This window comes from Rattus rattus, chromosome 1 (assembly GCF_011064425.1).
Source record: "Rattus rattus isolate New Zealand chromosome 1, Rrattus_CSIRO_v1, whole genome shotgun sequence".
Classification (NCBI taxonomy): domain Eukaryota; kingdom Metazoa; phylum Chordata; class Mammalia; order Rodentia; family Muridae; genus Rattus; species Rattus rattus.
The window spans coordinates 5,140,333-5,160,626 of record NC_046154.1 but is presented as its reverse complement, the minus strand read 5'-3'; the positions used below and the strand labels follow the sequence as shown (position 1 = coordinate 5,160,626).

Genomic DNA, 20,294 nt, shown 5'->3' with positions numbered 1-20,294 from the left:
GTCAGTGCTCTTAACCACTGAGCCATCTCTCCAGCCTGTGCACATCAATTATTAATCAAGGAAATACCCCGTAGGCACCCTATATGCCAATATGATGGAGTTATTTTTCTCAGCTGAGATTCCTTCTTCCTTAGACAACTCTAGCTTCTGTGCCCCACCTAGACTACCCCAATATAAATAAAAACAGGGCAGGTGTTTAAAATGGATTAAAATGGTTCCTGAGTGGGGAGTGCTTCAAGCTTTTCCCATAACATTAAAGCTTTCTTGGTGTCAGATTGAACAAAACTGTGTCCTAAATATTTGATACTTCTCATGGCTCTGTGTATCTAATTTAACTTGCAGTAAAAATGAAGCCTGTCAGAAGCAGGTCAGGTCAGTACCGTCTCTCAGGTGAAAAGGGAAGAACTGGTCATCCGGGTGTTCCCAGGGCTGGACTGTCATCTGACACCAGTCATAGTGTTCCATTGCTCCAGCATTGAGATCCTCTTTTTCTTATTATTAAATGTATTTCATTTTAAGCAGATTTAGCTTTAAAGCTCTAGTTAGATATTACCAAGATTTTTCGTTTTTGTTTTTTCTTTATCTTTTCTCCAGGCTCCTTGTCAGCGCCTCTCAGGATGGGAAACTCATCATCTGGGACAGCTATACCACAAACAAGGTGGGCAATACAAGATTCTTCCCTGGAGCAGTAATAGTCTGTTCATGGAGTGCTTATGGCCTCTAAGGGTGATGGAAGAGCTCGTGTTGCTGGCTCCTTGAGCTTGGCACACAGTTATGCTGTGGTTCCTGTCTTGGCATGAAGATAGGAGCTGAGTGCTTCCTTGTCCTTATACAAGAGCTACACTCCATCCACTCTTAGTTTTTACTGGGAACTTTCCTAATTTATTTCTAGAATACTGAAAAGTAGATTCTATTTAGTTACTAGTTTGTTTTAGTGAGAGATAATCTTAAATGCACTATACTTAAAGATTTAGTCGAGGGTTGGAAATGTAGCTCAGTGGTAGAGAACTTTTCTACTGGGCAGAACTCCCTGGATTTGATTCCCACAACCACAAAAGATGAAAAACAAAGTAATCCAGCAGATTGGTGAGAGTCACTCAGGAGGCTAAGGCAGGAGGATTGAATAAGCCCAGAAGGTCAAAGCTACCATAACAAGATATGGTAAGGGAGGAAAAAGAGAAGACAGAGAGATACTAGGTAGAATATTTGCCTGACAGGTATAAATCTCTGAATTACATTTTCACTTCTCTTTTTTTAAATGAACTGTTTATTTTTGAAGGTTTATTATATATATAAGTACACTGTTGCTGTTTTCAGACCATACCAGAAGAGGGCATCAGATCTCATTACAGATGGTTGTGAGCCACCATGTGGTTGCTGGGAATTGAACTCAGGACCTCTGGAAGAGCAGTCAGTGCTCTTAACCACTGAGCCATCTCTCCAGCCTCACTTCCCTTAAATTGAAATAAATTAATAAATTACACTGGGTATGGTGATACATGCTCATAATCTAGCATTTGAGAAATGGAAGCAGGAGCCTCAAACATTAAAGATTATGTATGTACATATAATAAAGTTGAAACCAACCTGAACTACATGAGACCTTACCTCAAAAAAAAAAAAAAAAAAAAAAAAAAGGAATCCATTTAAATTCTGAGTGGGTGTGGTGGCCAGTCTATAATTCTAGCATTTGGAAGACAGAGACAAGGAATCCCTAAAGCAACCTGGCTAGCTAGACTAGTCATAGAAGAGCTCTACATAGAATTGAGAGACACTGTCTCAAAGAATCAGGTGAAGAGTGGTCAAGGAAGGTTCCCAGTGTCAACCTCAGGCCTCCATGTGCACTTTCTCTGGCATGTGTGTGCACACAAACACACACAGACACTTAAAAAAAAAAAAAACAAACAAACATGGGAAACAGGAATGGTGATACATGCCTTTAATCTCAGAAGTTGGGAGGCAGAGGCAGGTAGCTCTCTTGTGAGTTAGGGGCCAGCCTGTTCTATAAAGTGAGTTTCAGAACAGCCAGAGCTGTGACACGAAGAAACCTTTTCTAAAAAAGCAAACATTGCTCAGTCACTGTCTGATTTTCCAGAATGTCTTAGTTTTATTCCCAGCACCACATGGTGGTTTGCCACATCTGTATGTCCATTTCACGGGGATCCAGTGCCCTCCTGGCCTTCCCAGGCACTATACTCATGTAAACATTTAGTCAAATGTTCCTACAGATAACATAAAATTAAATAAAACCTCAAAACAAATTTTAATGCTGTCATCAGGTAAGGTTAAAAAAAATTAAGATAATTGTATTTTCCCTCAAAATAGTAGATATGTAGAAGATTGTAAAAATTTTGACTGCTCTATCTGAACACCGAGATTAACTGTTACCAATGTACTGTTAGGTTACTGCACGTATGTGTCGGAGAAAATCAATATGAATCAGTTGCTGTCCCCTCGGCTGACTTTATATGACTTTATATTACAGTTATCTTTCTGCCTCAGCTTCTTTTGTGCTGGGATTAGCATGAATCACCATACCTGGTGGTTTTTTGTTTTTGTCTTTGTTTTCTTCTTTTTTTAAGCTCAAAGCCATAATAAAAGGAAAATAAATCTTAAATCATACTAATATCACTCCTTAAATCATTAAAAATACAAATATAATTTGTGTTTTGAGATAGTTTCTCATTGTGATTAGCTCAAAATGTCTTCAAACTTGTCATCAGGGCTGGCGATAAACAGCCTAGAGACTCTGAGTTCAATTCTCAGAACCAAAAAAGATAGACAAAACAAAAAATCTTCTTGTTCTTTCTCTTTTAGCCTTCCAACTGCTAGACTCATGGGCATATGCCATCACACCTATCTACTAGTTAGTTTATCTTTTTGTTCTTTAGAGACGGCCTTACTATGTAACCCTGCCTGGGCTCAAATTCAGAGATCCCCTTACCTTCTGAGTGCTGGGACTACAACAGGACCACACATCTGGCTGTAGTTATGTGTTCTTGAACTTAATAGTGTTGCCTGGCTGTGTTCTTGTTATTTAGGTTCATGCCATCCCTCTGCGCTCCTCTTGGGTCATGACCTGTGCATACGCTCCTTCTGGGAATTATGTGGCCTGTGGTGGCCTGGATAACATCTGCTCCATTTACAATCTGAAAACTCGTGAAGGAAATGTGCGTGTGAGTCGTGAGCTGGCAGGACACACAGGTACACATCTCATTTCGTGTTGCAGTAGTGAAAGCTGCTTGCTGGGGTGTATACTGACTGCTCTTTTGATTTGTTGCTTATTGATTCAAGTCAATGTTAGGTAATGGCCAGAAATTTTCTGAAAGTGAAGCCAAACCATGCCCATTATGCCTTCGCCTTTAAGAGACCTGTAAACTGTTTTTTGGTTTTGTTTTGTTTTGTTTTGTTTTGTTTTTTAAGCCTAGTTTTTTTTAATTCCCAGGTACTTTATTCTCTTTGAACAGTTAGCAGCCACCATTCTTGTTTATCAACACATTGGTATTTCAGTCCTGTTTTTAAACTGCCTTCCTCAGACCTTAACACAGGAATTCTCATTTAAGCGTGTGTTTATATATTTGCAGCCATATCTGTTTGTGCTCCCTGACCAGTGTTCTTTTAGGGGAGACAGAAGATAGTCTATGGTCCCTTCAGATCTTTTGAATGTAGCCAGCATTAAAATGTTGGGTGCATATTCATACATCATTTAGGCCACATTGCATTTCCAGAGAAGAAAGTCCCATCATAGTATTTTCTATCTATGGCCATTATCTTTTGTTCTCAAAAATCCTGTCCCCTCAGTGAGTTACTGATAAAACACTCGAGGCTTTCTTCGGATGCAAGCCAAGGATTGTGCATGATTAACTATTGTGAAGAACATGGCAGGTTTGTGTTCTAACCCTTAGGATCAGGTAGAAGTGCATCCTTCAAGTGTCTTAAGTTACATTGCCAATGCTCATTACTGCTTACTTTGGGAATGCTTGCTTCTTCTTTTTTTTTTTTTTTAAAGATTTATTTTAGTTATATGAGTACATTGTTGCTGTCTTCAGACACACCAGAAGAGGGCATCAGATCTCATTACAGATGGTTGTGAACTACCATGTGGTTGCTGGGATTTGAACTCAGGACCTCTGGAAGAGCAGTCGGTGCTCTTAACCACTGAGCCATCTCTCCAGCACGGAATGCTTGCTTCTTAATGTTCTGGCTTTTGCTGGGAGCATAGGCCACCAGTTTTAGATCTCTTCATTCTCAAACAGAAGAACTTAAAAGGGGCAAAATCCATACAGGCATGGCTCCCTGTACATTTTGATCAGTAGTATTTAAGTTACTGTACATTTTGATCAGTGATATTTATTTAAGTTACTGTCCTAGGGGCTGAGGATGTCGATTTGTTGGTAGAGTATTTGTCTGTCATGCACAAAGTCCTAGGTCTATCCCAGCACCATAAAACTGGACATAATGGTACATTCTTGTAATTCCATCACTCATGAAGTAGAGGTAGGAAAATCAAGAGTTCATACTCTCTGGGCTATATGAAAACCTGTCTCAAAAAAGAAGCTTAGTATATAATTTTCAAATATAGAATAGAAAAAGGGAAAAGTTTGGGAAGAAGACTCAGTGACCAAGAACACTTACTGCTTAAGCCTGATGACCTAAGTTCAAATCCCAGAGCTCACATATAAAAGACTGGGCACGGGGCATATGCCTGTTTATAATTCATCATTGTGGACTGACGCCCAGCCTCAATCAGTGAGAGGCCCAATCTCAAGGGAATTGAGACAACAGACAGTGATAGACAGGACATTCAATGTCTGGTGTCCTCTATTAGCCTCTGGATAAGCATGCACCACATACACAGAGCGCTTGGGTTCGGTCCCCAGCTCCGGGGGGAAAAAAAAAGATTGCTTAAAAAAAAAAAGTAAAACAAATATCTAAAATTTATTATTTAGAGAGTTGGAAAGATGGTTAAAAACACTGGCTCCTCTTCCAGAGGGTCTGGATTCAATTCCCAGTACCTGCATGTGCTTTATAACCACTTCTATGTAATTCTAGTCCTAGGGAATCTCATGCTTTCTTCTGTGAGCGCCAGACATGCATATGGTATCCATACAGGCTGTCCGGGTCAAGGTTTTATTGTTGTGATTGATGCCATGACCACAGCAACTCTTAGAAAGGAAAACATTTCATTGGAGCTGGTTATAGCTCAGAGGTTTAGTCCATTATCATCATTGGAAGATGCTTAGCAGCATGCAGACAGACACGATACTGGAGAGGTGGCTGAGTTCTGTATCTGAATTCACAGACAGCAGTTACACTGGGCCTGGCTTAGACATCTGAAACATCAAAATCCCACAGTGACACACCTCCTCCAACAAAGCCTTATCTGCTTCAGCAGGTGATCCTACAGCACCATTCCCTGTGGGCCTGTGGGGGCCATTTTCATTCATCCCACAACACAGGCAGATGTACACTAAAAATTTTTAGAGAGATATTTAACTTACTAGTTGTTAGCTCATTCTAATTTGAACTGGTGGTCTACCAAATGTTGTACTATAAGAATGTGGAAACAAACTGTTCTAGTTGTTAGGCATCATGTTTGTCTGTATTTCCATCAGGAAAAAAAAGTACTTTGGCAGACCAGAATCTACGTTTCTATCTTTAAAGTGCTGCATGTGCGTGTGTTTGTTGTTGCTGTATCTTCCTGAATGCTGGGTAGTTTCTATCATGACCTAGTGCCCCTCACGTACACCCTCATGTGAGTCCACTTCACCTGAGGTTTCCAGCCAGCTCAGCCTCACACTCACTGTCTGCACGACATTTTTTCTTGTTGATTGTTTTTCTAATAAGTTGTCTCTTATACACAGCATAGAGTTAAGTCTTGCTTTAATTCTGTTTACAGTCTCTGCCTTTAGGAGCTGGGATTGTAGCTTCTGTTGGGCTAGAAATATAGAGTGCTTACTACCATGAATGAAGCTCTAGGTTAGATCTTCAGCCCAGCATAAAACCAGGTCTGGTGGTATAGTCCTTTTTATTTCAAGCATTTAGATGGAAGCTGGAAGTTGAAGATCGTCCTTTACTATGTAGTGAGTTTGAAACTGCCTAAACTACATGAGAGGCTATTTATGTTGACTATGTCTAGCCTGCCATCCATCCTCTTCCTCATCTTAAGGGCAACCAGGCTGACCTAGAACTTGGAGGAATCTGCCTTCTTCTGCCTCCTGGGTGCTAGGACTAAAAGTGTGATGGGTGGGTGCACCTTTGTTGCCTAGGACAGGTCAGGCTGCTGTGTTGCACTCTTACAGTCCTGACAGAGAACTTGAGTTCATTGCTGCTAGCCAGCACCTTGGGAAGATCATACCACTTATTGATAATTTGAAATAATCGCATTTAAAATTTGAAGTTTATTTGCACTAAATGCTGCTTTTTTATTGATGTACAATAGAAAATCCTGAGTGTTGCTCTGGATGTGGTTGGAGTTGGTTCTGTACTTAGGATGGTTCTCTTTCCCTCTGCTTCCTTTTTCTCCTGTTTTGGTTTTTTTCCCTGCCTTCTTTTGTGTTACTCTGTTTGTAGCTCAAGCTTGTTCCAGCCTCTCATTCTTTTCCCTCTGCCCCTTCAGTGTTGTCATTACAAGTGTGCACCACCATGCCTGGATCCAGCATTGTGTTTGAAGGGTCATATGGTCTCATGTGCACTCAGACAGCAGCAGCATCTCCAGTGCCGTGTACTCCTTGAGGACATCTCTCTTTCTGGTTTCCTGTAGCCAAAAAGCTACTCCCTCCTAACATCTGCAGTTGTGCATTACGTAGTCCCTTTATTGCTGTTTTTCTTTTATATCTGAATGTTCGTTCAGTGAAATTTAATTTACAGATTAGATACAAGAAATTGGCAGTAAGCAGCAAGAAGGTAACACAGTATGGCAATACACTATAATGAATGCTATTTGAGAATTAAGGGTTTTTTTTGGACTCATGGCACTGAGTGAAATTTGTTATTTTTTTTAAGTATATAAGTACACTGTAGTTATCTTCAGACACACCAGAAGAGGGCATCAGATCCCATTACAGATGGTTGTGAGCCACCATGTGGTTGCTGGGAATTGAACTCAGGACCTCTGGAAGAGCAGTCAGTGCTCCTAACCACTGAGCTACCACTCCAGCCCCAAGAAATTTTTCGTTTCTGGGATTTGCTAGGTTTTCATGGGTTAACTGAAACCAGAGGAGGTTTCAGTGGTTAGAGTAGGCTGCTGGTGAGAAGTCTTAATTTTTTGAAAAGGTCTGTTTGTTATTTATTCTACAGTAGTTGTTGTTGTTGTTGTTGACATGGTTTCTCTATGTAGCCCTGGCTGTCCTAGAACTGTCTCTGTAGATCAAACTCGTAGAGATCTGTCTGTCTTTGTCACCACCTTTGAGTTAGATTATTTTTATTGTATTTATTTGCGAGGTGGTGATGGGGTCATACATATGGAGATCAAGGATGATTCTGTGGAATTAGTTTTCTCCTTCCATCTCTGCATGGATTCTGAAGATCAAACCCACCTGGCAGCAAGTTCCTTTACCCACTGATCCATCTTGCCAGTCTTTGACCTCGTGTGTGTGTGTGTGTGTGTGTGTGTGTGTGTGTGTGTGTGTGTGTGTGTGTGTGTGTGTGTGTGTGTGTGTGTGTGTGTGTAATTAAGAGGACAACTTGTGGGAAGTTGGCTTTTCTCTTCCCCCATGTAGGTCCTGCAGATTGAGCTCCAGTGACCCAGGTGGCAGCAGGCACCTAACATTAATCCATCTTGCTGGCCCTTGACTCCTGAAGGATATTTTTGCTGGACATACAGAACTCTGAGTTGATGTCATCTTAATGTGTATGAGTGTTTTCCCTGCACAAATGTTGGCACAGCACATGCATGGCCAGTGCCGACGAAGTGTGCTGGGTTTCTCCTGGAACTGGTTTTTTGTTGGTTTAAGAATTGAACCTGAGTCCTAGAAAAGTAGCCACTGTTCTTAACCACTGAGTCATCTTCTCAGCCTTCAACATTTAAAAACAAAACATATTAAAGGTATATCTTTGATTTGGCGATAATTTTCTAGACATGTGACTTTCTTTGTATTCTTGTGCTTGGCATTTGGAACCTACTAAAATTTGTCTTTTGCTAAATCGGTAATATTTGAGCTGTCTTCTAATGCCCTGGTTTCTATGGCTGTGAGGGTAAGCTGCTTCAGTTTCCACTCCTCACATATTTTTTTTCTTTTTTTTCTTTTTCTTTTTCTTTTTTTTCTCAGAGCTGGGGACCGAACCCAGGGCCTTGCGCTTGCTAGGCAAGCGCTCTACCACTGAGCTAAATCCCCAACCCCACATATTTTGTTTCTATTCAAGTAAATTCAGTTGACTTTGTAGTCAGTGAACCACAGCTGTCCTTCTATTAACCTAGCATTCACCTAAGAATGGGTGCAAGGATACGCATTGTGCTGGTGAGTGCTGGTGAGTGCTGGTGAGTGCTGGTGAGGCATGGGAGCATAGTCAGATAAGGTTTTGTGTCAAATGGTCTCTTCAGATTCAGAATTTCTGTTTTTATTTTTAAAGATCCCCTCCACAAGCACTGAAGTTTTTCTGTCTTACTTATAACAAGGTTATTTCTTATGTTTCTGAATATAATTACAAGAGCGAAGTGTAAAATGTCTACTAATTGTAGCGTCTGGTCTTGAGGTGTGTCCTTGTGCTCCTTTCCTATTGAACGTGGATCACAGTTTGCCATTTCTCAGTGCACCAAGTTTGAATTGCAGCCTTGGCAATAATTGTCATAGCAACTGTGGGTTCGTTATGTTCCTTTCAAATGTCTGTTCAGTTTCATCAGGTTAAGAAACACATACACAGCAGCAAAATTCTTACCTTGTCCTCCTGCCACTTGAGCTGTCTGTGGGTTTGCCCACTGCCTGTTTGTTTTTGCTGTTAACTGTTAAATACCTGGATATGTACGTTAGGACTTCTTGGAGGCTGCTTTAGCACTTCTCAGGAATGTTCCAACAGACTGGCTGAGTCTTTGGTGATCATCCAACTGTGTAAAGACAGGACCATTGAAGTCAGCTGAGGAACAGGCTTTTGGTAGTTGACTCTGTGTCCTATTGCTCCTAGGTAGGAGCTTCCTATGTAGGAGTATGCCCTCCAGGCTGAAAACCTAATCGAACGTATAGGCTATCTTATAGGATAAGGAAACCCTAGAAATGGATCCAGCGGGTTCACAATAACTCAAAGAGTGTTCATTATTACTATTTATATTAATTATAAGTTATAGGTAGAATACACATTCTTTGTTTTTTTCCCCACGTGGAGAGATTTAATGAATAGAAGGGAGGAGGAGTAAAGGAGGCCGACCATGGGCACATGGAGGGAAAGGGGTGGGGTGGGGAGAGAAGGGACAGGGACAGAGGGAGTAGAGAAGAGCAAAGAGCACACATTCTTTTTTTAATTGAGAATACTTAGTCAGGTGTGATGGCATACTTCTTTAGTTCAGCACTAAGGAGGCAGAAGCATGAGAATCTCTGAGCTCAATATGAGAATCTCAGCCTCTTGTACAGACTGAGTTCCAGTTCAGCGAGGGTTACAAAGAGAAATACTGTCATAAACAAACAAATAAGGCATGCATATACATACATGCAAATAAATATATATGAAAACATGTCTATTGCCTAGATACTGTTTTCAAGGAGACACAGATTGGTCTCAGTACTAATCCCTAGGGACTGATGAAAAAAGAGTGGACTCTTTTTTCTGAGACCTTGAGTGTTCTGGTTCAGAGGGCCATGATTTGTCCTTCTGATGTAGCATGGCATTGCCAGAAAGTATTGTGACTTGGTAGAGTGAGTAGCTGGAACATTTTCTGTGTATAATTTTTTTTCATCTAATGAATAATTGGGTGTTTTACATGTTTATGAACACAGTGGACATTTTTTGGGAGGGTGGTTATTTGTTGGTTGGGTGGTTTTTTTGTTTTTTTTTTTTTTTTCCTCCCCTCACTCTGAAGGATACTGGTGACCTAAAAGATTCTGTCTGCCTGCAAAATCTGTTCTGAAATGCAAAACTGGTCAATTAAGTACTTATTTCTGTTTCCATCATCTTGGTGTCCCACTCTCATGGCTTGTTAAAATCACAGGCTAAAGCAAAGCCCTGGAGTTTGCCTTTCAGCATCCGTGTCACTCCAGCAGAAAGGAAGTGGTATTTTCAGGGATAACCACTCAGGCGATTGCAACAAGTGCCTGTGCACAGAATCCATACACATCCGGGATGTTCTCCGTGTCCTGCCTTGTGTTGTGTAATTTTATGTAACCATTTATAATTTGTCCCTTTGCTTGGCAGATTTTACTCCTCTCAAGTGAAACTAGGTGACTTTCAGATATCAGCCTGTTTCACTTTTCAATGACTCGTATTCAGCTCTCTCAAAAATTTTATCATGTTTTGAGACAGTCTCACTGTCCTCTTTTCCATCCCAGCTTCTGTGGGTATCAGCAGCAGGAACATAGCTTTTCCATGCATACTTCATATTGCAGCTCTTGAGAGAGCAAGCCCATTCACCCATATTTTTGGAGCCTACTTACTGGACATTTTCAGTGTGCTTTGCTATTCTGTCATCATTTCCTGTTCCTCTAGTTGTCCTGTAGCCCTTGCTCCTTATTTCCATTGCTGTCTCTCCTCATTGGGTATTGAGCTCCTTTGTGTCCAGCTGCCCTACTCGGTAAGTAGGTGAACAAACAAATGAGGCTAAAAGGAAAGGGAACCCTATGTTAAGACAGAGGGTCAGGCAGAAAAGTGAGGTGTTCCCTTGGCATAGCTCAGTGCTGTGTGCTGTGCAGGTGTAGGCCTGTCTGAAGTGTTATCCCATCGAGGCTACCTAGCTATAGTTTCACCCGGCCTGTGACAGAAGTTCTGGGTATTTTTATTACCATAGTTTTTACAGTGAGAGGATCCTAGGATTGAGACTGACTACACTTGGTTATTCATTTGGGTCTTCTCTTTACCAGGTTATCTATCCTGTTGCCGGTTCCTGGATGACAATCAGATAGTTACCAGTTCTGGAGACACCACATGGTGAGTACATGACAAGGCAGAGAGTGAGACTTGAGATCTATCCACTGTTGTTAACACTGGTTAGTAGGGCTACTTCCTATTGCAAGGTAAACACTTCTTGTCAGTAGTTAAGACAGTTTAGAGTTTGATCATAGCCTGGTAACTACAAAACAGTAAGTATCAATAAATAACTCATTGCACCATCTGTAGATATGCAAAGTTTGATTTTGATTAAAGAACTAAAATGTAGACTATAGTTAGTTGTATATCAAATATCTGTTTTTCTTTTATTTTTTTTCTCCATTTATTTTTACTCATGTATGTGTTTTTAGCCCTGTGGGGTTTTCTTTCACTGTGAACTCAATTCAGCATATTGTGAGAATGAGTCTAGCTTTCAAACAGCAGCTCTATCAGATTTATTTATTTTAGAATGTTTGTTTACTAGTAGATGGAGATATATTCAAGTAACTTTTCCCTTTGTTTAATGATGAAATGACCAGGTCGTTACTTTAAGAGAATAATTTTAGACTTAAGCTGCCCCTGTGTGTTTTTCTGGTCATTGGAGGCATTCTTGGGAGGTCGGTAGCAGTATTTTCAAGTTGGTTTAGAAGCATGACTTACATGCCAGAGAATCCAACAATGGACTTCTGATGAAAATGGTAAAAAATTTAATAGTTGTTTAGTTCATAAAACTGGTGTCTTAGCTGGTCTTTTGTCTACAATGGAAATCTGAAGTGGGTTTTAAAGCAGTAAAGGAAGGTCTTTACAGCAAGGTAGAAGAACTTGCCAATGAGAATGAAGGCAAGCAGGCAAAAAGCAAAAGCACCCTTTTATGTGAGCTACCACCAGAAGGTCTGGTCCAAATTGAGGGTGGGTCTTCCCACGTGAAATGATCCAATCAAGACAACCCTTCACAAATGTGCCTAGCTGCTTGGGCTTTAGTAATCAAATGTAGTCAGGTGGACAGTGAAGATTAGTCATTATGAATTTCATGTGTTGATTATTTTCTTGGATGAAATGTATGAAACGTTTGTGCTCTGTGCTTCTTCCTTCCTGTGTCCCTCATGCCTAGCAAAGATAGCCAGCATTCACTGTGGTGAACTTGCTTGATTGGATGGTGTTGTGGGTGAGACAGGCTGGTGAGGCTAACAAGAATGGCAGTTTACCATGCTGTTGCTTCTTCAGGTTGCAGCAGGAAGTAGCCTATGATTCTCCTTTTAATAGCCAGTTCCTGCTTTATGTAGTGCTGTCGGTAACTGTCAAGCAGAGGCCCTTGGAAGGCCCTGTCCATCCGTGAAGACTGTTTTTGGTTTATGGTCCTCGTGGAAGAGGAGTTGGAGCATCAGAGTTGCTCTGAGCCACTTACTGACCATATGTTCCTCCCTGGTGTCTGGGAAGGTGGGAGATGAAGGCACAGAGGGAGTAACACAGATGAAACAGCATCCTTTCTTTCAGGCCTTAGCACCTTCTGCCGTCCCACAAACTGCCCATGATTATCTTGTGTGATATAACCTCATGTACTCTGCTTTGAAAGGATGATAGCTCCTTTGCTGTACTGTGAGGTGACTTGGAAACAGCAGCCCTTATGCTCATCCGTATAGCTGTTTATTTTCTCCATTTGCTTTTCCTAAACAAAATCTCATTACAGAAGTAAATGACTTCACAGTGGCACAGAGGCCATCTGTGGTCCTGGGTAGTATGGAGGATGTTGTTTTAGGTGATTGGTCCCATGTGTGTGGCTGATATCTATTTGCCACTTATTCCTGCTCCAGTGCCCTGTGGGACATCGAGACCGGCCAGCAGACAACCACGTTTACTGGACACACTGGAGATGTCATGAGCCTGTCTCTTGCTCCTGACACCAGACTGTTTGTTTCTGGTGCTTGCGATGCTTCGGCCAAGCTCTGGGATGTCCGAGAAGGGATGTGCCGGCAGACCTTTACAGGACACGAGTCTGACATCAATGCCATATGTGTGAGTTAAATTGTGTCTACTTCAGATCATAACCTGTTGTTGTTGTTGTTGTTGTTGAAGATTTGTTTTTCTGGGGCTGGAGAGATAGCATATTATTTACTTTTCTGTTGCCATGACAAAAACACCACGATCAAGGCAACTTAAAGGGAAAAACATTTAATTGAGGCTTACAGGTTCAAAGGGTGAGTCCATGACCGTCCTTGTGAGGAGCCTGGCTGCAGGCAGGCAAGAATGGTAGGAGAAGCAGCTGAGCACTTCCTCCTGAGACATAAATGACCACAGGGCGGAGAGTGAGCAGCAAACATGGAATGGCATGGCCTTTTGTAACTTTACACATCCAACAGTTCCGTGAACTTTAAGAATCAAGTCTTCAAACGTACGAGCATGTGGGGACCATTTTCATTCGTGTGTGTGTGTGTGTGTGTGTGTCTGTCTGTCTGTCTGTCTGTCTGTCTATCTGTGGGTATGTACATGTGTAGTTCAGGTGCTCACAGAGTCCAGACAAGGTTATTTCATGCTGTGGAGCTAGAGTTAAGTAGGCCATTAGGAGACACCTGATAAAGAGTGGGTGAAACAAACTTGGGTAGTAGTAAATGCTCTTAACTTCTGGTGTTTAACTCTAGTATCTTTAGGGGGGAAAAAAATTCAAAGTATTGTTTTTATTTTTAAAATTTTTTTTTTTTCCGGGCTGGAGAGATGGCTCAGTGGTTAAGAGCACCGACTGCTCTTCCAGAGGTCCTGAGTTCAATTCCCAGCAACCACATGGTGGCTCACAACCATCTGTAATGGGATCCGATGCCCTCTTCTGGTGTGTCTGAAGGCAGCTACAGTGCACTCATATAAATAAATAAATAAATCTTTGAACAAAAATTAAAAAAAAAAAAAAAGAAAGAAGTATTTTAAAAAAAAAATTTTTCCCTTGTGTTTATTCTGAGAAAAGGTCAGGCCTTTGCTACCAAATCTAGTTGTCCTTCCCTTTGCAAATACAACCAGAGTCACAGTCACAGAGTCTTTAGAAGCAGCTGAACCCTGTGCCGTGCATATATTTCAGACACTAATGAGGCTACTAGGTGCCAGCTCGACTCTGTTCCTTTCTGTAAAGTGACCAGTAATTTAGAGGTTGAATATCCTGCCAGCCAAGGGAATGGCAAATTTAGAACTGCTTTCTTGTTAACACCTCCTGAAGTGACGAGTCTGGTGCGGGAGCAGGGATTTGCTCTGTCCTCCACAAATCCCTCCCTAGTGTTCAGGGACCAGAAGCCCTTCAGCAGTGCCTCAGTCTCATTGCTTTTCTGTACTGAAGTCTGCCGTGCTCACAGTGGCAGTCCATGAGTACTATGTTTTCCTTTCCATGGCAGTCCTGCCACTACATTAACATCGTGTCTTATTGAATGTTTACTTTTCGTCAGTATATGGCCTAGAACTTCATATATAGTTCAGCTAGACCTTGAATCCACTGTGTTCCTGAAAACTGTACTCCATTCCATGCTGGAGTACAGGCAGAACCACTATACTTTTTACCCTCTCCTGTGCCTGAACTATGGGCCTTACACATGCTAAGTAAGTGTTGAATCAGCTGGCCTGTGTCCCAGGCCTCATTGCTTACATATGTCTTGATTTGTCTTCTCTGTTTAGTTCTTTCCCAATGGCAATGCCTTTGCCACTGGCTCAGACGATGCTACATGCAGGCTGTTTGACCTTCGGGCAGACCAGGAGCTCATGACCTACTCCCATGACAACATTATCTGTGGTATCACATCTGTTTCCTTCTCCAAGAGTGGCCGCCTCCTCCTCGCTGGCTATGACGACTTCAACTGTAATGTCTGGGATGCACTCAAAGCTGACAGAGCAGGTCAGTGGCCACATGGCCTTTCTGTGTTCTTGGACATCAGCTTGTGGTAAAAATGAGGCTTAGATGAGCTAAAATGTGTACATTTGTGTCATCAACTTAGGTATGTCATAGCCAGTAGAGGGGACAGTTAAAGGCCACCTAATTTGAGCTCTGGCCCTCCAGGAAGTACCAAACTCCTGTGAGGGGAATGTGGGAGATGATAGTATGCCAGACACTACTGAGCTCAGTGTTAGTTTCACCTTTTTCCTGTGAGTATCCATGGTTAGCCTGGAGCACTCTATTAGACCAGATGTCCTTGAATTTAAAACAGTCTTCTGATTCAGCCTTCTAAATACTAGAATTATTGGTGAGTACCATCAACTTTCAGTCTTCCTGACTCATCCTCCGCAGTCATTTGCCTCCTGACATATTCATTCCACCATGGCCAGCCACATTTCAGATTTCTGGGCCTATCTGTACAGTTTTGACCTCTGATACAATGCCATGCCCCTTCCTCTGTCTGTACAAGGTTGTTGAGTAGTGTGCTGGTGATGATTCAGTTTAAAGCCTGAATTTAATATATCAGAATCAAATGGGTTAAATACAAGCTGGATAAAAGGTTAGAACATTTTTGTCTCTAGTGTCTACCTTTGAGCTCAAGCTGGCCTTAAGCTTCAAGTTGAAGAGTGTTATCACATTCAACAAATCTGCTTTGGAGGATGGGAGAGGGGATTGAGACCACAAGTCTTATGTGTCCCACTGTGGATGTTTATACCCTGCCAGACTGCTGAATTGAGGACATTTTTGGTGGCCCACACTTTTAATCCCAGATCTCAGAAACAGAAGCATACAGATCTCTGTGAGTTCTAGGATAATCAGGGCTACATAGACCTTGTCTCAAAAATAAAAATAAACATTTCTGCCTTTGACCCTGTAGCCCAGGAAGTTGACAGAGAACCTTCCAGCCCTTGTTCTCAGTTGGTACATGAGTAGCTACAGGAACTAGAAGTTGTTTCTGAAGTTTCAAACCCTTCTGTGAGAGAAAGGGTGTCTTGGCAGGTGGCGTGTGCCATGTGATGGTGGTTCTGCATACCCATGTGGTTTATTGCTCTAAGGTTAGCTGTTCAGTTTTTTTGTTTTTTTGTTTTTTTTGGTTTTTTTTTTTAAAGGTTGATTTATTCTATGGGCAGTGGTGGGGGTATACTTTAAATCCCAGCACATGGGGAGACAGAAGGAGGTGGATCTCTAAGTTTGAGGCCAGCTTGGTTTACAGAGTGAGTTCCTGGACAGCCAGAGCTACACAGAGAAACCCTGCCTCACAGATGGGGTATGTTTATTCGTTATTTATTCTTTTGTTTATTTGTGTTTTCTTTTCTTTTTTTTCCCCGGAGCTGGGGACCGAACCCAGGGCCTTGCGCTTGCTAGGCAAGTGCTCTACCACTGAGCTAAATCCCCAACCCCTCATTTGTGTTTTCAAGACAATGTTTCTCTGTAGCCTTGGTTGTCCTGGATCACACAGACCTGTCTGCCTCTACTTCTAAGTGCTGGGATTAAAGGTGTGTGCCACCACTACCCAGTGTTCTGTGATTTTTAAGCTGCTTTTGTTAGTATACAAAAACTATCACACGGGTCTGGTCTGGATTCGTGTACATGTGCATACTTGTGCATGTCACTTTGTCATCCTTTTGAGCTTATGTCCATGTTCTTGTTACAGAGGAACATGTTATGATTGGTTGCTGCTTTAACAGAATTGACTGTACATTTAAGGATAATTTACACTTTGACAAAAACTTCCTGTCTTCATAGTGACCTTCCCTCATAGGCGCTGGCTGTACCAATGTCTTGGAGTATTGTCCATCCAGATGAGCTATTTGCTCTTGTCACAGCATCACGTGTTTGTGGTTATGCTCTTCTTGTCCGCAGGTGTCTTAGCTGGACATGACAACCGAGTCAGCTGCTTGGGGGTGACTGATGATGGCATGGCTGTGGCAACAGGATCCTGGGACAGCTTCCTCAAGATCTGGAACTAAGGCCAGTAGGTAATTGTAGCAGACCCATTCTCAGGACGTGAAGTTTTCCTATGTGGGTTGTAGATTTACAAAGATACCTTGTTGATCTGGCATTGCAGCAGATCTGAAGTGATGGCCCTTCTCTGTGGTGCAAAAGCACAGCGGGAAGAGCTCAGGTTCTTTTCTCGTGCACTGACTCCAGGCTCTGTTCACAGCAGCAGGTGGATGGATGCCATGGCGCCTGGAAGACCATTCCAACCTTGAAGCGTTACTGCGATAGCATATCCTATCCAACCATACTAACGTGGACACCCACACCTCCCCTCAGAACTTCAAAAGGGCAAGATCTTTTTTCCTTCACTTATTGCTGAAACCAAGAGCACAACTCCCATTAAGAGAAGGATCTCTGTGCTGTAAACTAAAACAAATTGTGCATTTTTCTGGGGCCATTGTCTTTGGTTTATTTTGTTTTGTTTTTTGGTTTTTGTTTTTGTTTTGTTTGTCTTGGTCAAATTTTAAAGGAAATACTACAATAAAAATGTTAACCAGAAGGTAACCCTGAGTATGATTGTGAGACAGACACACCTTTTTACTAGTTCATTTGCATTTAAATCAGTGATCCTGATCTGTGGCATTCATGAAAAACAAGTTAAAGACTTTGTTTATCTGGAATTGTTTCTAAATATAAGTCATTTGTAGCAAGACTTTGGAAGCATTCACGTTTCTTCCTTAAACATATTCCTTTATGTTCAGTAGTTAAGAGAACCAGAGCCCATGGGGGTGTCTGACTGTCACTGATGCATTTTTGTCCCTGGCTTGCTTTTTTTTTTTTTTTTTTTTTTTTGTCTCATGTCACAGATGACTGTTTCGCACAAACACAGCATAGTGGAAGAAAAAATTCAGAAGCAAAGTAGCCAAGCACATGTTATGATGGCCACGAATGCTTGGTCAGAATCCTTCCCTTTGCTCAGCAGTGAACTTATTCCCAGCACCCTTCCCTCCTCATGTCCAGTTTCTGTTCTTTCCTTGGGTTTCCTGTGAAGTTGGAGGGAAGTTTGTAGTCATGTGACACTAGCCGTCCTGCCCCTGCTGTCAGATTTTTTTCTCCAGAGAGGTGCCTGTCCTGTGCTTGGATAGTCAGTTTGTGTATGAAACAATGTACAAATCAATGTTTTGAAAATAATGATCTCAGACTTTCTAAGTTAAATTTTAAACAATTTGATTGTTTGCCATATTGGGTGGGTTTACTCTTAGAATCGCATGCTGTAGAAATGCTCTAAAGTGCATATAGGACTCAGTCCTTAGATGTTCTTTTTATTTTAAGAAATAACCTCTTCAAGTTGTAACCGTGGCGGCTTTGTCCATTACTGTTGCTATTCTGCACACATACCGGAAGCAGCAAGCGCTTTACACACTCGAGTAGTGGGATAAGTCACTGTTTTCTTTACTTTACGAGATGACAGTCCTGTTGGGAATGACTGCTGCGGCTTCAGGGAGGGAGGGAAGCTGCTCCGCTGCCTCTCTGCCACTTCCTGGAAGCAGCCTCCATGGAACAGCCTTTGCATCTGAGGCAACCATTTTTACACCGTGCAGATCTTCGTGGTTATCATCTCAAAGCCATGTTCAGCAGCAGCGTTTGGACAGCAGTGTTCTGTGGGCCCTCCCATCCCCCTATATCCTGCACCCCTCATAGCAGTAGTGGCTTCGCCATTCTGTTTTCTGCAGCGTCCTGTACAAAACTGTGCTGTGACTGTGCGGTAGGCCTGGACATGGCAAAGAGAATACAGCGAAGCCCCTTCTCTTCCTACCAAACGACTCTGTAGAGCTCTCTGCACCCTGTACCCTTTTCACCTTTTGTATTTAATTTTAAAGTCAGTGTACTGCAAGGAGGCTGGATGCAAGATAGATACTATATTAAACTGTACTGTTATTTAAGATGTAATAAAGCAGTTTGACATGAGGGACTCTGGTGTGATGGTTATTTGAGGGTCAGCTTCAGTGTGTGAAGGTAGCCACATGCCCCAATGCTGACTCAACAGTTATATAATGTCATGAGAGATCCTTATATTATAAAACTGTCAGCTCAGGCTGAGTGCGGTAGTGCACACTTTTAATCACAACACTCAGGAGGCAGGGCCAATGAATCTCTGAGGTTAGGACCAGCCTGATCTACTTTGTAAATTTTAGGACTGCCAAGCAATATAGACACTGTCTCAAGGCGGGGGCGGGGAATCGGTTCCTGGGAGCTTCCTGATACACATCTCAGGGGTGATCAGCTCCTGGGAGGTTTCTGATACATATCTCAGGCCTGCAGAGCCACATGTTTTTCACAACAAGGGGCCTTTCACCCTCAGCATCTGGACCCTGTCTGCTCTCTCCTGCTTTGGCCTCTACCACACAGCTGCTATGGCTTCCACTTCCTTTTCTCTTCCTCTTTCTCCACTAAAATATTCGAGGACCTGCCCTTCCAAAGACACTTTCCTTTTAATTAAGCAGCTTTTCCTTCTCAGTCAATAAAGGTTACTACATCAGGAAAAGCGAGCATCAGCTACCACCACCAGCACCTCCATCACCATCAGCACCACCACCAGCAGCACCATCAACATCATCACCAGCACCTCCATCACCACCACCACCACCACCCAAGTTGATGGACTGCCATTCCCACTTCTGGTGCCCAGTGCCTAGTTCTAAGCTTAGTGATACAATTCTAATCCTAAATTTTAAGATAAAATATAATTAGGGGGCTGGAGAGATGGCTCCATGGTTAAGAGCACTGAGTTCAATTCCCAGCAGCCACATGGTGGCTCACAACCATCTGTAATGGGATCCGATGCCCTCTTCTGCTACAGTATATTCACATACATAAAATAAATAATTCCTTTAAAAAATAAGATAAAAGATAACTAATTTTCAGGCTTACATCCCCTAAATACTAACCAGACCAAGCCACCTCTTTTGGACAGTGGTAAGCAAATGAATCCATGCAGGGTCAGTGGTATCCCCTTCAGAAGTGACTCCCTGATGCCACACACACAAAAACCTTTGCAAGTCTTTACCTACCTCAATTCCCACAGAGAATACAGAGCACTTGAGGTCTTTGATCTGGAAGGTAAGGCTAACCATGCCCCCACACTCCACCTTCTCTCTTTGGGAATCCATGTCTTAATTTGTCTCTACTCTGCCTGAGTACAAGCAGGCCTGAGTGGACTGGGGTAGGTCTGTCTCTGTCTCAGAAGGCCTGTCCTGCTTCTCAAACAACATCAAGACCACTACCCACTTGTTTAGCAAGCAATAACTGAAAAACATGTCCATTTTGAATATGTGGGCAGCCTCAGTGACCAAACAGCAAAGGCCTGAGCAACAGCCCCCACAAATGCTCAGGCTTACACACCTACATCTAGCATTTAACATCACTCATGCTCTGAATG

General features: G+C 42.2%; 1 protein-coding gene across 6 annotated transcripts in view; it reads left to right on the top strand.

The window, feature by feature from the left end:
• The window catches only part of Gnb1 (G protein subunit beta 1), a 66,154-nt gene extending 47,327 nt beyond the window's left edge, over window positions 1-18,827 (top strand). For 2 of the 6 annotated variants that reach the window (XM_032893367.1, XM_032893359.1), the window contains 7 exons: window positions 595-658; window positions 3,042-3,204; window positions 11,004-11,070; window positions 12,822-13,023; window positions 14,659-14,875; window positions 16,778-16,893; window positions 17,082-18,827. In XM_032893367.1, the coding sequence (XP_032749258.1) occupies window positions 595-658; window positions 3,042-3,204; window positions 11,004-11,070; window positions 12,822-13,023; window positions 14,659-14,875; window positions 16,778-16,884 (820 nt within the window). In that variant the 3' untranslated portion in view covers window positions 16,885-16,893; window positions 17,082-18,827. Of the gene's footprint in view, window positions 1-594; window positions 659-3,041; window positions 3,205-11,003; window positions 11,071-12,821; window positions 13,024-14,658; window positions 14,876-16,777; window positions 16,894-17,078 lie in introns of all 6 variants that reach the window. The other 4 variants (XM_032893394.1, XM_032893388.1, XM_032893382.1 and 1 more) reach the window with 4 other exon arrangements.
• Window positions 18,828-20,294: the final 1,467 nt, after the last annotated feature.